The sequence below is a fragment of the Mirounga leonina genome, unplaced genomic scaffold, assembly GCF_011800145.1.
Source record: "Mirounga leonina isolate KUSES-001 unplaced genomic scaffold, KU_Mleo_1.0 Mir_129, whole genome shotgun sequence".
In the NCBI taxonomy this organism is placed as follows: domain Eukaryota; kingdom Metazoa; phylum Chordata; class Mammalia; order Carnivora; family Phocidae; genus Mirounga; species Mirounga leonina.
Window position 1 is genome coordinate 37,704,940 of NW_023270323.1, and position 18,152 is coordinate 37,723,091.

Below are 18,152 nucleotides of genomic sequence, written 5' to 3' on the forward strand. Positions count from 1 at the left end.
TTAGAAAAATCCCGAATTCACCAACTAACTCTACACCTTAAAGAACTAGAGAAAAAGCAACAAACAACGCCTAAGCTACGCATTAGAAGAGAAATAATTAAAATTAGAGCAGAAATCAATGAATCAGAAACCAGAAACACAGTAGATCAGATCAATGAAACTAGAAGTTGGTTCTTTGAAAGAATTAATAAGATTGATAAACCACTGGCCAGACTTATCCAAAAGAAAAGAGAAAGGACCCAAATTAATAAAATTATGAATGAAAGGGGAGAGATCACGACCAACACCAAGGCAATAGAAACAATTATTAGAAATTATTATCAACAACTATATGCCAATAAACTGAGCAATCTGGATGAAATGGAGGCCTTCCTGGAAACCTATAAGCTGCCAAGACTGAAACAGGAAGAAATTGACAACCTGAATAGGCCAATAACCAGTAACAAGATTGAACCAGTGAGCAAAAACCTCCCAAAAGGGCGCCTGGGTGGCTCAGTTGGTTAAGCAACTGCCTTCGGCTCAGGTCATGATCCTGGAGTCCCTGGATCGAGTCCCGCATCGGGCTTCCTGCTCGGCAGGGAGTCTGCTTCTCCCTCTGACCCTCCCCTCTCTCATGTGCGCTCTCTCTCATTCTCTCTCTCTCAAATAAATAAATAAAATCTTTAAAAAAAAAAAAAAAAAAACCTCCCCAAAAACAAGAGTCCAGGGCCCGATGGATTCCCTGGGGAATTCTACCAAACATTCAAAGAAGAAATAATACCTATTTACTGAAGCTGTTTCAAAAAATAGAAACAGAAGGAAAACTTCCAAACTCATTCTATGAAGCCAGCATTACCTTAATCCCCAAACCAGTCAAAGACCCCATCAAAAAGGAGAATTTCAGACCGATATCCCTGATGAATATGGATTCCAAAATCCTCAGCAAAATCCTAGCTAATAGGATCCAACAATACATTAAAAGGATCATCCACCATGACCAAGTGGGATTTATCCCCGGGATGCAAGCGTGGTTCAACATTCGCAAATCAATCAATGTGATAGAACACATTAATAAGAGGAGGGAGAAGAACCATATGGTCCTCTCAATTGATGCAGAAAGAGCATTTGACAAAATACAACATCCTTTCCTGATTAAAACTCTCCAGAGTATAGGGATAGAGGGAACATTCCTCAAGTTCATAAAATCCATCTATGAAAAACCCACAGTGAATATCATCCTCAATGGGGAAAAGCTGAGAGCCTTTCCCTTAAGATCAGGAACACGTCAAGGGTGCCCACTTTCACCACTGTTGTTCAACATAGTACTAGAAGTCCTAGCATCAGCAATCAGACAACAAAAAGAAATAAAAGGTATTCAAATTGGCAAAGAAGAAGTCAAACTCTCTCTCTTCATAGATGACATGATACTTTATATGGAAAACCCAAAAGACTCCACCCCCAAATTACTAGAACTCATCCAGCAATTCAGTAATGTGGCAGGATACAAAATCAATGCACAGATATCAGTTGCTTTCTTATACACTAACAACGCAACTGTTGAAAGAGAAATTAGAGAAATGATTCCATTTACAATAGCACCAAAAACCGTAAGATACCTCAGAATAAACCTAACCAAAGAGGTAAAGGATCTATACTCTAGGAACTACAGAACACTCATGAAAGAAATTGAAGAAGACACAAAAAGATGGGAAAATATTCCATGCTCACATATCAGAAGAATAAACATTGTTAAAATGTCTATGCTACCCAGAGCAATCTATACCTTCAATGCCATCTGGATCAAAATTTCAATGACATTTTTCAAAGTGCTGGAACAAACAATCCTAAAATTTGTATGGAATCAGAAAAGGCCCCCGAATCGCCAAGGAGATGTTGAGAAAGAAAAACAAAGCTGGGGGCATCACGTTGCCCGATTTCAAGCTATATTACAAAGCTGTGATCACCAAGACAGCATGGTACTGGCACAAAAACAGACATATAGAACAATGGAACAGAACAGAGAACCCAGATATGGACCCTCAGCTCTATGGTCAAATAATCTTTGACAAAGCAGGAAAAAACATGCAATGGAAAAAAGACAGTCTCTTCAATAAATGGTGCTGGGAAAATTGGACAGCCACATGCAGAAGAATGAAACTCGACCATTCTCTAACACCATTCACAAAGATAAACTCAAAGTGGATGAAAGACCTCAATGTGAGACAGGAATCCATCAAAATCCTAGAGTAGAACATAGGCAGTAACCTCTTTGACATGGCCCACAGAAACTTCTTTCAAGATACATCTCCAAAAACTAGTGAAACGAAAGCAAAAATGAACTTTTGGGACTTCACCAAGATAAAAAGCTTCTGCACAGCAAAGGAAACAGTCAACAAAACAAAGAGGCAACCCACAGAATGGGAGAAGATATTTGCAAATGACACTACAGATAAAGGGCTGGTATCCAAGACCTATAAAGAACTTCTCAAACTCAACACCCAAAAATCAAATAATCAGGTCAAAAAGTGGGCAGAAGATATGAAAAGACACTTCTCTGAAGAAGACATACAAATGGCTAATAGACACATGAAAAAATGTTCATCATCATTAGCCATCAGGGAAATTCAAATCAAAGCCACATTGAGATACCACCTTACAGCAGTTAGAATGGCAAAAATGGACAGGGAAAGAAACAACAAATGTTGGAGAGGTTGTGGAGAAAGGGGAACCCTCTTACACTGTTGGTGGGAATGCAAGTTGGTACAGCCACTTTGGAAAACAGTGTGGAGGTTCCTCAAAAATTTAAAAATAGAGCTACCCTATGACCCAGCAATTGCACTCCTGGGTATTTACCCCAAAGACACAGATGTAGTGAAAAGAAGGGCCATATGCACCCCAATGTTCATAGCAGCAATGTCCACAATAGCCAAACTGTGGAAAGAGCCGAGATGCCCTTCAACAGATGAATGGATAAAGAAGATGTGGTCCATATATACAATGGAATATTACTCAGCCATCAGAAAGGATGAATACCCAACTTTTATGTCAACATGGATGGGACTGGAGGAGATTATGCTAAGTGAAATAAGTCAAGCAGAGAATGTCAATTATCATACGGTTTCACTTATTTGTGGAACATAAGGAATAACATGGAGGACTTTAAGAGAAGGAAGGGAAAATGGGCGGGGGGAATCGGAGGGAGAGATGAACCATGAGAGACTATGGACTCTGAGAAACAAACAGGGATTTAGAGGGGAGGGGGGAGGGGGATTGGTTAGCCCGGTGATGGGTATTAAGGAGGGCACGTACTGCATGGAGCACTGGGTGTTATATGAAAACAATGGATCATGGATCACTACATCAAAAACTAATGATGTATTGTATGGTGACTAACATAACATAAAAAAAAAAAAAATTCACTGAATAGGCTTAACAACAAACCAGAGTCAGCAGAAGAGTCGGGGAACTTGAGGACGCATCAGTAGAAAGTGTCCATTTGAAGAACAGAGAAAAAAACATTAAAGAAAAGTGAATAGAGATTTAATGAACAGAGGAGACATTATTAAATGGGCTAAAATACATGTAACTGGAATCCTAGAAGGTGAAGAAAGAAGGCAGAAAAAATTGAAAGAAATAATGGACAAAATTGTTCACATTTTAAGAGAAGACAAAGAGGATTACTACTAGAAATAGGAAGATTTTATAATGATAGAAGGAGAAATTCATTTGGAAGATATTACAAATATAGCTGTGTATTTGCATAATAATTAGACTTCTAATACATAAAGCAAAATCTGACCAAATTCAAGGGATAGACAAATCCAGTCATAATTTGAGATTTTAACACCTCTCCTCTTAGTAATTGATAATAAAAATTGCTAACAAAATAGAAGATTTGAACAAATCTGTCAACCGTCCTTTGATTTTTAAAGAAAGCCCATCAGTGGCAGAATGCACACTTTTTTCAAGCATTCATGAAGATACATCATATACTAGGTTATAAAACAAGTCAATACATTTCAAAAATCAAAATCTTTTTTTTTTTAAAGATTTTATTTATTTATTTGACAGAGAGATACACAGCGAGAGAGGGAACACAAGCAGGGGGAGTGGGAGAGGGAGAAGCAGGCTTCCCACCAAGCAGGGAGCCAGATGTGGGGCCCGATCCCAGGACCCTGAGATTATGACCTGAGCTGAAGGCAGACGCTTAATGACTGAGCCATCCAGGTGCCCCTCAAAAAATCAAAATCTTAACAAAGTATGTTCTCTAACCAAAGAGAATTAAATTATAAATTATTAATAAGATATCTAGAAAAGTTCAAATTATTTAAAAATTAAGGAGCATCTTTCCAAATAATTAAATATCAGTAAAAAATTACAAAAGAGAAATATTTTTAATTGAATAATAATAAAGGTACAGCATACCAAAATATGTAGGGTGGAGCTAAAGAATTTGTAAAGGGGAAATATGTTGCTGTAAGTGGTTATATTAGAAAAAAAAGGTTCAGAGTCAATGATCTAAGCTTCCACCTTAAAGTAGGAAAAAAAAAAAAAAAGATGAGCAAAATATAATAGATAAGACCCTTGAATAAATTGTATCACCTGTCTAGAGTTCCCCTTTTACATTGCTGGGTATTGGGGTTTTGTGCCTTCTCATTTTTTGTTTTTGGTCAGTCTTGGTATGTGTTTATAAGTGTTTATCAATTTCATTAATCTTTAAGAATCAATTTGTTAATCTTAATATATTCGCTTTTCATTGCATCATTTTCTACTTTCAGTCTTTCTATCTTTATTTTTATTTTTTTACCATTTATCTTGATTTTCTGGAACTTTCAAACTTCCTTGGTTGGATTCTTAATATTTAAACCTTTTTTATTTTATATAAAGATTTTTATTTATTTATTTGAGAGAGCGAGAATGAGAGAGAGTACATGAGAGGGGGGAGGGTCAGAGGGAGAAGCAGGCTACTCGCTGTGCAGGGAGCCGGATGCGGGACTCGATCCCGGGACTCCAGTATCATGACCTGAGCCGAAGGCAGTTGCTTAACCAACTGAGCCACCCAGGCGCCCAAACCTTTTTTATTTTATATAAATATCAAATTAAGGGTATAAAATTTCTTTTATGAACTGCTTTAGTTGAAGTGCACATATTTTTGATATGTGGCTTTATTGTTATCATTCAATTCCTAATGCTTTTTAATTCCCATTGTGATTTTTTTCTCTGATCCATGAATTATTTAGAAAGTGTTTTCTTAAATTCCAAATATACGATGATCTCCTAGTTATCATTTTCTTAATGATTTCTGTCTCTGGTTACCGTGCTCAAATCTGTGAGCCTTTATTCGATTTCTCAGCTTCTTGGCCTCTTGCAGAACTGGTAGTGGATCCAAGAGGAATGGCCCCTAACATAGAACTCTTATCTAGTTCTCTTTCTCATCTAAGATGTTCTCCTGATAATTCTCTTCACTGCCTTGTTGATTCTCCAATGCTTTCAAATTTTATTAGATGTTCTCAGCAAAAAGGCTTGATTCAAATTCTCTAGTCTACCATTACCAAGTGCAGAACTCCTACTGATGCTGATTTTTTATTGTTGTGAGACATATAGAAAGAATAGGGATTGGAAGATCTCATGGATAGAAAGACCAGTAAAAGACAAAGAGTGTCTAGTAAAACAAAACTTTGGCCAAAGAATAGAATGAAGAGGAGAAGGTGATACTTGTATTTGTAATTTATTGTTACATGGCAAAGTGCCACAAATTTGGTGGCTGGGGTCAGCCAAAGCTGGGGTCTCATTTGAAGGTACAACAGAGGAGGGATCCACTTCTAAGTTCACTTACATGGTATTTGGCAGAATTCAGTTCTTTTGGTGCTATTTGACTAAGGGCCTCAATTTCTAGCTGATTGTGGGTTATGCACAGTCACATAGGGCACCTCACAACATGGCAGCTTGCTTTATCAAAGCCAGCTAGTGAGAAGAGTGTTGGCAAGATGGAGTTATAATATTATGGAGTATAATCACAGAAATGGCATTTCTTCATCTTTGCCATGTTCTTTTGGTTAGAAGCATGTCACAGTTCCCACCCATAATCAAGGAGAGCGGGCTATGGAGGGATGTGAATACCAGAATGTGGAGATCATTCAAGGTTATCAAATACTTTGCTACAGTATTCCTTTATGTATATAAAGTTCTCTCTTCTTCTGGAAATATTAGAGAAAATGGACAGCAGACTAGAAAGAAAAGAGTTAATATATTACAACTTCTGGAAAAGAAGCAAATAAAATATCAAAGTCTAATTTACAAGGAAAACAAGGTTAACTTTCATAGAAACAAACTATGATTAGACAGAATTTAAACTATGGAAAAATTCCTAGCCTCTTTTAACATTTAGCTTGGGAGTAAGTGCCCCTTGAAGCTATATCGTTGAAAAGAGAAACATGTTCACATGGAGGTCTTAAATGCCTATGTAGAAAAACAAAACAGTATTTGTGCATGATGTGAATTGGTTTTGCCTTCTATAGTCATCAGAGAATTTTCCATGATTTATGAGTTTACTTCATTAATATTTGATATATGTGTTCCAAATTGATTTTTTATTAAACATTTCAAGGTAACTTTGAGGGTAGAGGCTGTATCCTATTTATTGAAGTATGTAGTACCACTAGTGCTGGGAAATGAGGAAAAAGTAGGCCACTTTGTTCTAGTCTTTGAAACTAATTATCTAGTTATCATAGAGCTCATGAACAATTGCATAATTAAAAATGCTATATATCAATTTCACATACACATATTAAAATGCACAACTATGTTAATAGATTTTCTATTTTTTTTAATAGGATCCAAATGAAGATACAGAATGGAATGAAATTTTAAGAGATTTTGGCATTCTTCCTCCAAAAGAAGAGCCAAAAGATGAAATTGAAGAAATGGTTTTACGTTTACAGAAAGAAGCAATGGGTACAGTTATGCATTTAGTGGGCTGGATGAAGGAGATAATGATAGTGAAAATGTGTTTCATAAACTTAGAGGGAGAAAGGACATTAGAAATCCCACCCATACTTTTGAAATTAGGGTACTGACACGTAAAAATTGTAACTGATGTGTTGAATGTCACAAGCTAGTTAGTAATAGAGCTGAAATGTTCTGGTATCTAACCTAGTGAGACTTTTCTCTGCCATATTCCTCTAGCTCATGATTACCTTCTATTTTGATTATGTAAATAGTATGTTTCATTTGTCAAGGTTTTCAGGTACTTGGAAAATCTAAATTTATGGGGTCTAATTGATGTTCACATCTACCATCTACTTTAAATGTAGCTTGGTAGTTCTGTGAACTTGGAGGGAAATTCACACTTTAAACAAACCTGAAGTAGTCAGCCACAGAATAGATTTATATATTGGAGAACCTGCAACATTAAAGATATTCTTTATCTCCATTTATCTATAAATTGTTTTTTCTAGCCATGTGACTATAAAGTAAAAAATGGTTTTTAAATAATTCAATTATCTAAAATTTATTTTGTTTTAGTTAAACCATATGAAAAGATGACTCTTGCACAGTTGAAGGAAGCTGAAGATGAATTTGATGAAGAAGATATGAAAGCTATTGAAATATATAGGTACAGTGATTTATTTGGGCAACTTATGAGTTTTTGAATGGAGAAGTATAAGAATGAAACAAAAAAAAGCCCTATTTTTGCCTACAGAATAGATTTTAAGAGAACAAAACTAGTTTTTAAGAACATTTTAGTTTTTTTTAAAGATTTTATTCATTTATTTGAGAGAGAGAGAGAGAGAAAGAGAATATGAGCAGGGGCGGTCAGAGGAAGAGGGAGAAGCAGACTCCCCAGTGAGCAGGGAGCCTGATGGTTCTTGATCCAAGGACCCTGGGATTATGACCTGAGCCGAAGGCAGATGCTTAACTGACTGAGCCACACAGGCACCCCAGGAACATTTTAGGTTTTTTTTTTTTAAGTAAGCTCTACACCCAACATGAGGTCTGAACTCACAATCCCAAGATCAAAAGTCACATGCTCGGGCGCCTGGGTGGCTCAGTTGGTTAAGCAACTGCCTTCGGCTCAGGTCATGATCCTGGAGTCCTGGGATGGAGTCTCACATCAGGCTCCCGGCTCAGCAGGGAGCCTGCATCTCCCTCTGACCCTCTCCGCTCTCATGCTGTTTCTCTCTCTCTCTCTCAAGTAAATAAATAAATAAAATCTTTAAAAACAAAAACAAAAAACAAAAGTCACATGCTCTACCAACTGAACCAGTCAGGTGCTTTTAAAGAACATTTTAAAGCCAACTCACTTTATATAAGGTGGAATATTTTTCTTGAATATTTTTGCCTTTGCTTAAGTAAAAAACTATCCAATAATATACAGTGGAACTTCATCAAGTTACATATAAGTAAAGTGGAAAATATCAATAAAAGACCAATAAGAGCCACAGTTTTCCTTCTAAGATAATGTCTATCATATAATAAATAAATACCAGTCATAAATAAATTTCTTTCAGAAATTAGAACAAGTACATATATTTCCCAACTTATCCTGATATTGAAGCCAGATAAATTTTAAAAACAGAATATCACAGAAAAATATCTCTTATGAACATAGGCACAAAATTTTTAAACAAAATATTAGCAAATTAGGGCCAGCAATTAAAAAAGAACAATACATCCTGATCAAATGAGATTGGCCCCAAGAATGCTTTGTTTTGACATGAAAATGAAAAAAACCTAACAGTGAATTGAGTTAGAAGCAGCAATAGTCTGGTAGCATGAGTATACCTAGATCTTAGCTCTTGTTTTATAAATGCTATTCTTTAATAACAGGAACCAGTGTTCTTTGGAGAACACTATGTGAGTTGAGTAATTACAATATGAGTCTGGAGCATCTTGTGGTACCAGAAAGTAAAGAAATACTAAAGAAAAAATGTCTTTTAAATGTATAGGAGCCAAACTAAAGATTGGAAAATCACCAGAGTTGGAACAACTTGAACAACAAAATAATAATCATAATACTAAATGACAAAATAAATATCCAGGAGTCCCTAGTGATATAAATCAATAACTGAATACATGAACAAATTCAGAGAAAGTAACACTTCTTCCTCACTGAAAATTCCAATATATAAGTGTTAGATGGGATGAGGAAAATAGAAAAATCACCATCAAGAGCACCTGGGTGGCTCAGTTGGTTAAGTGTCTGCCTTTGGCTCAGGTCATGATCTCAGGGTCCTGGGATCAAGCCCCCCATTGGGCTCCCTGCTCAGTGGGGAGTCTGCTTCTCACTCTCTCTCTCCTCTGCCTCTCTCCTCCCCCACTTGTGCTCTCTCTCTTTCTCACTCTCAAATAAATAAAATCTTAAAAAAAGAAAGAAACAAACAAACAAACAAACAAACACCAGAGTAATAATCTCCATGGGCCAGCCCTGCTGACAGATACTGAAATGAGTGGGGAAGCTTAAATAGAAACAAGATATTTTCATAATCTCAAAGTGTCTCCCTCAAAATATTTAGTAATTATAAGGGAGGAAATATTAAGTCTACAGTGTAGAGTTTTGGCAGACCCCATTTTATAGAAGTGACCAAGGTTAACACCACCAATAATATATACTGACATCAAGTAACTCCTGATATGATGCCCCGAGGACACATTACCTATGTAGTATCCTTGTCAATAATTCATAATCTCTGTCAAATTATAAAAATACATGCAAGAAACCCAAATTTGAGAGACTTTCAAAAAACAACTGAGTAGGTTGACATCAAGAAAGATGGCAGAGTAGAAAGCTCCAGGAATCCATCTGTCCACCTAGATAACTATTGTACTGGCAGAAACTGTCTCAAGCAACAGCTTTGGAACTCTGGAGTCTATTTGAACATTTGCAGCTTCTAAGATAAAGTTTAGCTGGTAAGTTGTCTTTAGTATTGGTTGATTTCAGTCCTCAGTGTGGTGATAGCTATCCATCCCTTATCCCCAGCCCCATGGTAGGCAACTGTTTGGACAGCAACCTGTGTTTTTGGCACAGCTTGCTGGAGCCAGAGTGGACAATAAAGACTTTGTCCTCAATATTATTTAATGTTCTGATTATGAATTGTTACTTCTGAGGTATAGGCACAAAGAGTGGTTGCCATGGTATCAACTTTCACTGGCTCAGGTGGCTTCCAGAAGATTTAAAGGAGCCATATCTGTTCATTTGTTTGTTTGTTTTTTGGACATTCAAGAACTACCAAATAAATGAGGGAATTTAAAAAGGCTTGGGAAAGATGAAAGCTCAGAAAAAGACCTCAGATGACCTTAATGCTTTTACCTCAGGCTGATCCCTGACACAGAGACACCACACGATAATAAAAGAAATCATAGGAGGAGGGGGTCTGATTTCTAGAGTTACCACATTATAAGAATCCAGTGTTCTTTTCAACAACAAAAAATCACAAGACATACAAAGAAACAGAAAAGTATGGCCCATTCAAAGAACAAAATAAATTGATACAAAATATACCTGAGGAAGCCCAGATGTCAGACTTATTAGACAAAAACATTAAGCCAACTAAGTTAAAGTTGCTTAAAGAGCTAAAGGAAGACATGGACAAAGACAGGAAAGGATCATATGAACAAAGTGAGAATAGCAATAAAGAGATAGAAATTATAAAAAAGAATGAAAAAAATATTCTGAAACTAAAAAGTACAATAAAAATTGAAGTGAAATATATATGAGGGCTTCAAAAGCAGATTTGAACAAGCTGAAGAAAAAAATCAAATTTGAAGATAAGACAATTGAAATTATTGAGTCTGAGGAACAGAAGGTAAAAGAATGAAGAAAAGTGAACAGAGCCTAATTGGCCTTATGATACACTAAATGAGCCAACGTATATAGTGTAAGAATCTCAGCAGAAGAAAAGAGAAAGGAGCAGAGAGAATATTTGAAAAAATAATGTCTGAAAGCTTCCCAAATTTGAGAAGAGACATAAATCTGTAAATTCAAGATGCTCAATGAATTTCAGGTAGGATAAACTCAAAGAGACCCACACAAAGACACATCATAATCAACTATGAAAAAATAAAAACAGAAACTTGAAATCAGTGAGAGAGAAGCGACTTGTCACATATGAGGGACGTTTAATAAAAGTGTCATTCAATTTCTCATCAGAAATCTTGGAGGCCAGAAGGCAGCGAGTTGATATATTTTAAGTGCTGCAAAACAACAACAACAACAACAACACACACACAACTGTCAACTGAGAATTATTCATTTGGCAAAACTGTGCTATAAGAATAAAGGAGAAATGAAGATATTCCTAGATAAAAGCTAAGTGAGTTTGTTCCTACTAGAATTGCCCTAAAAAATTAGCTAAAGAGGTCCTTCATGCTGAAATTAAAGAGCACTAGACAGTAACTCAAAGCCTTCTGAAGAAGTAAGTAACATAGATAAAGATAACTACATAAGTAAATATAAAAGAATTACTCAACTTTGGTTCTTTTCCCTGTATGATTTAAAAGGCAATTATATAAAACAACAATTATAAGTTGATGTTAATGGACAGACAATATATAACAATGTAGTCTGTAACAATAACCGTATAAAAGGGGAAGGATAGAGGTGTATACCAGTAGAGTGTTTGTGTGGTATTCAAACTAAGTTGGTATTATTCGAGGTAGGTCCTTATAAGATATTAATTTTAATCCTTAAGGTAACCACTAAGAAAAAACTAAAAGAGTAAAAGAAAAGAAGCAAATTAAAATGGCACATTATAAAAATCAATTATACAAAAAGGAACAGTGATGGGAGAATTAAGGGGAAAAACGCACATAAGAAACACAAAAAAGAGTTAAATGGCAGAAGTAAGTCTGAAAGAGGGATCTTCATGGGTGGGGGCAGCCTAATTCCACAGCTACTAGCTGTGTCATACAGCTGGCGATATGTTTTTCAAGATGTATATCTTTTGAAATGGATGCCTCAGCAATCAAAAGCTTAATGTCAGGCACTTACACTAAAATTAAGCTTCATGTCAGGCCCTTAACATTGCATAGTTTAAGTGTATTTTAAATTAATCCAATTGATCTCCAGTTAAGAGCAGAAATTGACAAAATGAATACAAAGAAACATAATCCATGTCCTGAAAACCAAAGATAACTTGAGAAAGAACGAAGTTGGAGGACTCAAACTTCATGATTTTAAAACTTACTACAGGGGCGCCAGGGTGGCTCAGTTGGTTAAGCGACTGCCTTCAGCTCAGGTCATGATCCTGGAGTCCTGGGATAGAGTCCCGCATTGGGGCTCCCTGCTTGGCAGGGGGTCTGCTTCTCTCTCTGCCCTCTTCCCTCTTGTGCTCTCTGTCTCTCATTCTCTCTCTCTCAAATAAAGAAATAAAAATCTTAAAAAAAAAAAAAAAGAATTAAAAAAAAAACAAAAAACTTACTACAGGGCGCCTGGGTGGCTCAGTTAGTTAAGCAACTGCCTTCAGCTCAGGTCATGATCCTGGAGTCCCGGGATCAAGTCCCGCATCGGGTTCCCTGCTCGGCGGGGAGTCTGCTTCTCCCTCTGACCCTCCTCCCTCTCATGTGCTTGCTCTCTCTCATTCTCTCTCTCTCAAATAAATAAATAAATAAATAAATAAATAAATAAATAACTACAAAGTGACAGTAATCAAAACAATGTAGCAGTGACATAAGGATAGACACACAGATGAATAATAGAATAGACTAGAATAGAAAGCATAGAAAGAAACCCTCAAATATATAGTCAAATGATGTTCAACAAGGTGCCAAGACCATTTCATCTTTTCAACAAATGATACTGGGAAAACTGGATTTCTACATGTAGAAGAACAAAGTAGGACTTCTACCTCATACGATAAACAAAAAATAAAGTGGATGAAAGACCTAAATGTAAGAATTAAAACTATAAAACTCCTTGAAGAAAACATGGAGGGGGAGCAATGTCCGTGACATTGGATTTGGCAATGATTTCTTGGAAATGACACCAAAAGCACAGGCAACAAAGGAAAAAATAGATAAACTGGACTTTATCAAAATTGAAAACTTTTGTGCAAAGGACACTGTCAAGAGAGTGAAAAGATAACCCCCAGAATGGGAGAAAATATTTGCAAATTATATATATAATACGGGATTACTAAGAATATATAAAGAATTCCTAGAACTCAACAATAAAAGACAAATAACCCAATATTAAAACATGCAAAGGACTTAAATAGAAAATGGAAAATAAATGGAAAATAAGTACATGAAAAGATGATCAACTTAATTAGTCATTAGGGAAATGCAAATCAAAACCATGAGATTTCACTTCATTCTCACTAGGGTAGTTTTTTTTTTTTTTTTAAAGATTTTATTTATTTATTTGAGAGAGAGAATGAGAGACAGCAAGCACATGAGAGGGGGGAGGGTCAAAGGGAGAAGCAGACTCCCCGCCGAGCAGGGAGCCCGATGCAGGACTTGATCCAGGGACTCCAGGATCATGACCTGAGCCGAAGGCAGTCGCTTAACCAATTGAGCCACCCAGGCGCCCTCACTAGGGTAGTTATAATAAAGAAGACAGACAATAAGAGTTGGTGAGCATGTGGAGAAATTGGAACCCTCAGACATTGCTGGTGGGAATGTAAATGGTTCACTGCTTTGAAAAACAGTCTGGGGGGCGCCTGGGTGGCTCAGTCATTAAACATCTGTCTTCGGCTCAGGTCATGGTCCCAGGTCCTGGGATCAAGCCCCACATAGGGCTCCCTGCTCAGCAGGAAGCCTGCTTCTCCCTCTCCCACTCCCCCTGCTTGTGTTCCCTCTCTCGCTGTGTCTCTCTCTGTCAAATAAATAAAATCTTAAAAAAAAAGAAGAAGAAAAACAGTCTGGAATTTCCTCAAATGTTAAACAGAATTACCACATGATCCAGAAATTACTCTGAGATAGATATGTATACAAAACGTGTACATGTACATGAATGTTCATAGCAGCATTATTTATAATAGCCCAAAAGTACAAAGAACGTGAATGTCCATCAACTAACTGGGTAGTAGATAAACAAAGTGTGGTGTATCAGTACAATGGAATTTTATTCAGCCATGTAAAGAATTGTGGCACTGATACATGCTACATGACTGAACCTTGAAAATACTATGCCAAGTGAAATTAACCAGTGACAGAAGGCCACATTTTATATGATTCCATTTATATGAAGTGTCCCAGGATAGGAAAATCTATAGAGACAAAGTAGATTATTAATTACTAGGGCCTATGATGGGGGAATAGGGAATAACTGCAGATGGGATTTCTTTGGGGCAGTAAAAATATTCTAGAATTAGATAGTGGTGATGGATACACAACTTTCTGAATATTTTAAAAATCACTGAATTGGGAGCGCCTGGATGGCTCAGTCTGTTGAGCATCTGACTCTTGACTTTGGCTCAGATCATGGTCTTAGGATGGTGAGATGGAGCCCCATTTGGGGCTCTGCTCTGCGCTCAGTGGGGAGTCTTCTCCCTCTCCCTCTCCCTCTCCCTCTGTCCTTTCCCCTGCTCGTGCTTTTTCTCTCTCTCTAAAATGAATCAATCAATCTTTATTTTATTTTATTTTTTTAAAAGATTTTTTATTTATTTTTTGACAGAGAGAGACACAGCAAGAGAGGGAACACAAGCAGGGGGAGTAGGAGAGGGAGAAGCAGGCTTCCCGCCAAGCAGGAGCCTGATGCAGGCCTCGATCCCAGGACTCTTGGTTCATGACCCGAGCCGAAGGCAGACGCTTAACGACGGAGCCACCCAGGCGCCCCAATCAATCTTTATTAAAAAAAAAAAAAAATCACTGGGCGCCTGGGTGGCTCAGATGGTTAAAAAAAATATCACTGACTTGTAAACTTTAAATAGTTGAATTTTATTGTGCAGACATGCCTCACTTTATTGTACTTCACTTTATTGCATTTTGCAGATATTGTGCTTTCTACAAATTGGAAGTTTGTGGCAACCCTGTCTTGAGCAAGGCTTTGGTGCCATTTTTCTAAAGCATTTGCTCACTTCAGGGCTATCACATTTTTGTAATTCTCACAATATTTTAAGCTTTTTTATTACTATTAAATTTGTTATGGGATCTGTGTTCAGTGAGTATGACTCTCTGAAAGCTCAGATGATGGTTAGCATATTTTTAGCAATAAAGTATTTTTATTTGGTATTTGTATTTTATGAAGGTATGTACATTATTGTTTTTATTTTTATTTATTTTTTTAAGATAGGATTGGGATTTTTAAAAAGATTTTACTTATTTATTTGTTTGTTTATTTATTTGACAGAGAGAGAGAGAGTGAGTACAAGCAGGGGGAGGAACAGAGGGAGAGGGAGAAGCAGGCTCCCCACTGAGCACAGAGCAGAGCCCGAAGTGGGGCTCTATCTCACAACCCTAAGACTATGATCTGTGTCAAAGTCAAGAGTTCAATCCCAGGACCTTGGGATCATGATCTGAGCTGAAGGCAGACATTTAACCAACTGAGCCACCCAGGTTCCCTACATTGTTGTTTTTAGACATAATGCTATTGCACTCATAACAGACTACAGTATAGTGTAAACATAAATTTTATACACACTGGGAAACCAGAAAACTCGTTTGACTCACCTTATTGTGATATTCGCTTTATTGCAATGGGCTGGAACCGAACTCACAATATCTTCAAGGCATGCTAATATATGAATTATATGGCAATTAAAATGTAAATATAATGGAGGAACTGAAATCTTCATATGACCACTCTGGAAAACAGTTTGACAGTTTGACAGAAGGAAAGATGGCGGAGGAGTAGGGGACCCAATTTCAACTGGTCCCCGGAATTGAGCTGGATATCTACCAGACCACTCTGAGCACCCACAAAACCAGCCTGAGATGTAAGAAGATCTGGATCTCTACAAACAGAATATCGGAGGTGGTTGGTTTTGAGGTACAAAGTGAGGAGCCCTGATTCCGTGAGCAGATATCGGAGGATAAACGGCAGCAGGAGGGTGCCTGGCCATGGGGATCCTACACCGCTGGTGAGTGACAGCCTCACGCGCTGCAGATGGGGCACAGACTCGCAGACTGGTACTGGGGGGGAAAGGACTTTAGGGCAGCCCCGGGTGCGGAAACCCGGAGCCCAGGGGTCACACGTGCGAACTGGGAGCAGCTGGCGGTTTTAGAAGCACAAAGGGCAGAGATGGCCCTGGCCTGGAGGCAGGACTGGGGGCGCTGCGGAGGGGCGCACAACCCAGGACGCTGCAGTTTATAGCAGCACGGATAGAAACGGAGATGGTGGGGCCTGGAGAGCTCACTGAAGAACAGACTGCGGTCTCTCTGCTCTGAGGCAGAGAGTTGGAAATGGTCTCTTCTGCTCTGACTCGTGGAAGAGACACGGAAAGCTGCCAGAGAACAAAAGCCCCAAAAACTGATTCCCGCTGAGCCCATCCCCTGCCACATGGGCGCAGGGCAACTCCACCCAAACAGGGTTGCCTGAGTAACAGCACAGCAGGCCCTGCCCCCAGAAGACAGGCTGGGAAAACAAGAGGCCAGCAACTCTAAGGTCCCAAGAAAACAGGTGCATCTTGCTTGGGTTCTGGTCAATAATTTGGACTCTATACATTCCCTCAAACACCCATCAACAGAATGACTAGGAGGAGGAGCCCCCAAAACAGAAAAGACTCAGAGATTATGACTTATGCTGCAGATTTACAAATGGATGCAGATATAACCAAGATGTCGGAGATGGAATTCAGGCTAGCAATTGTGAAGACAGTGGCTAGAATGGAGAAATCAATTAATGACAACATAGAATCTCTAAGGGCAGAAATGAAAGGTGAATTGGCAGAACTTAAAAATGCTATCAGTGAGATCCGATCCAATCTAGATAATCTAACAGCTAGGGTAAGTGAGGCAGAAGAGCGAATAAGCGACCTGGAAGAAAATAAAATAGATAAAAAGGGAAAAGAGGAGGCCAGGGAAAAACAACTCAGAATCCATGAAAATAGAATCAGAGAAATAAGTGACACCATGAAGCGTTCCAATGTCAGAAAAATTGGAATCCCGGAGGGAGTGGAGAGAGAGAGAGCACTAGAAGATGTATTTGAGCAAATCGTAGCTGAGAACTTCCCTAATCTGGGGAATGAAACAAACATTCGCGTCCTAGAGGCAGAGAGGACCCCTCCTAAGATCAAGGAAAACAGGCCAACGCCCCGGCATGTAATAGTAAAACTTGCAAATCTTAGAACCAAGGAAACCATCTTAAGGGCAGTTAGGGGGAAGAGATTCCTTACGTACAGAGGGAGGAACATCAGAATAACGTCAGACCTATCCACAGAGACCTGGCAAGCCAGAAAGGGCTGGCAAGACATATTCAGGGTACTAAACGAGAAGAACATGCAGCCAAGAATACTTTATCTGGCAAGGCTGTCATTTAGAATGGATGGAGAGATGCAGAGCTTCTATGACCGGCAGAAACTGAAAAAATATGTGACCACTAAGCCGGCCCTGAAAGAAATATTAAGGGAGGTTCTATAAAAGGAGAAAGACCCCAGAGTGATCTACAACAGAAATTTATAGGGACAATCTATAAAAACAACATCTTCACAGGCAACATGATGACAATTAATTCATATCTTTCAATAATCACTCTGAATGTGAATGGCCTAAACGCTCCCATAAAACGGCACAGGGTTGCAGATTGGACAAAAAGACAGGACCCATCCATATGCTGTCTACAAGAGACTCATTTTGAACCTAAAGATACATCCAGACTGAAAGTGAAGGGATGGAGATCTATCTTCCATGCCAGCGGACCTCAAAAGAAAGCTAGGGTAGCAATTCTTATATCAGACAAATTAGATTTTAAACTAAAGTCCGTAATAAGAGACACAGAAGGACACTATATCATTCTTAAAGGGTCTATCCAACAAGAACTAACAACTGTAAATATCTATGCCCCCAACATGGGAGCAGCCATCTACATAAGTCAACTGTTAACCAAAATAAAGAGTCATATTGATAACAATACGTTAATTGTAGGAGACCTCAATACTCCACTCTCAGCAATGGACAGATCATTGAAGCAGAAAATACAAGGAAACAAGAGCTCTAAATGATACACTGGACCAGATGGACCTCATAGACATTTACAGAACATTCCACCCTAAAACAACAGAATACTCATTCTTCTC

The 18,152-nt window shown here is 38.1% G+C and overlaps 1 protein-coding gene across 1 annotated transcript in view; it reads left to right on the forward strand.

The window, feature by feature from the left end:
- Window positions 1-5,717: 5,717 nt before the first annotated feature.
- PDCL2 (phosducin like 2) overlaps window positions 5,718-18,152 on the forward strand; it is a 30,069-nt gene continuing 17,634 nt past the window's right edge. The window contains exons 1-3 of the mRNA XM_035005584.1: window positions 5,718-5,777; window positions 6,813-6,933; window positions 7,504-7,594. Of these exons, the coding sequence (XP_034861475.1) occupies window positions 5,718-5,777; window positions 6,813-6,933; window positions 7,504-7,594 (272 nt within the window). The remainder of the gene's footprint in view (window positions 5,778-6,812; window positions 6,934-7,503; window positions 7,595-18,152) is intronic.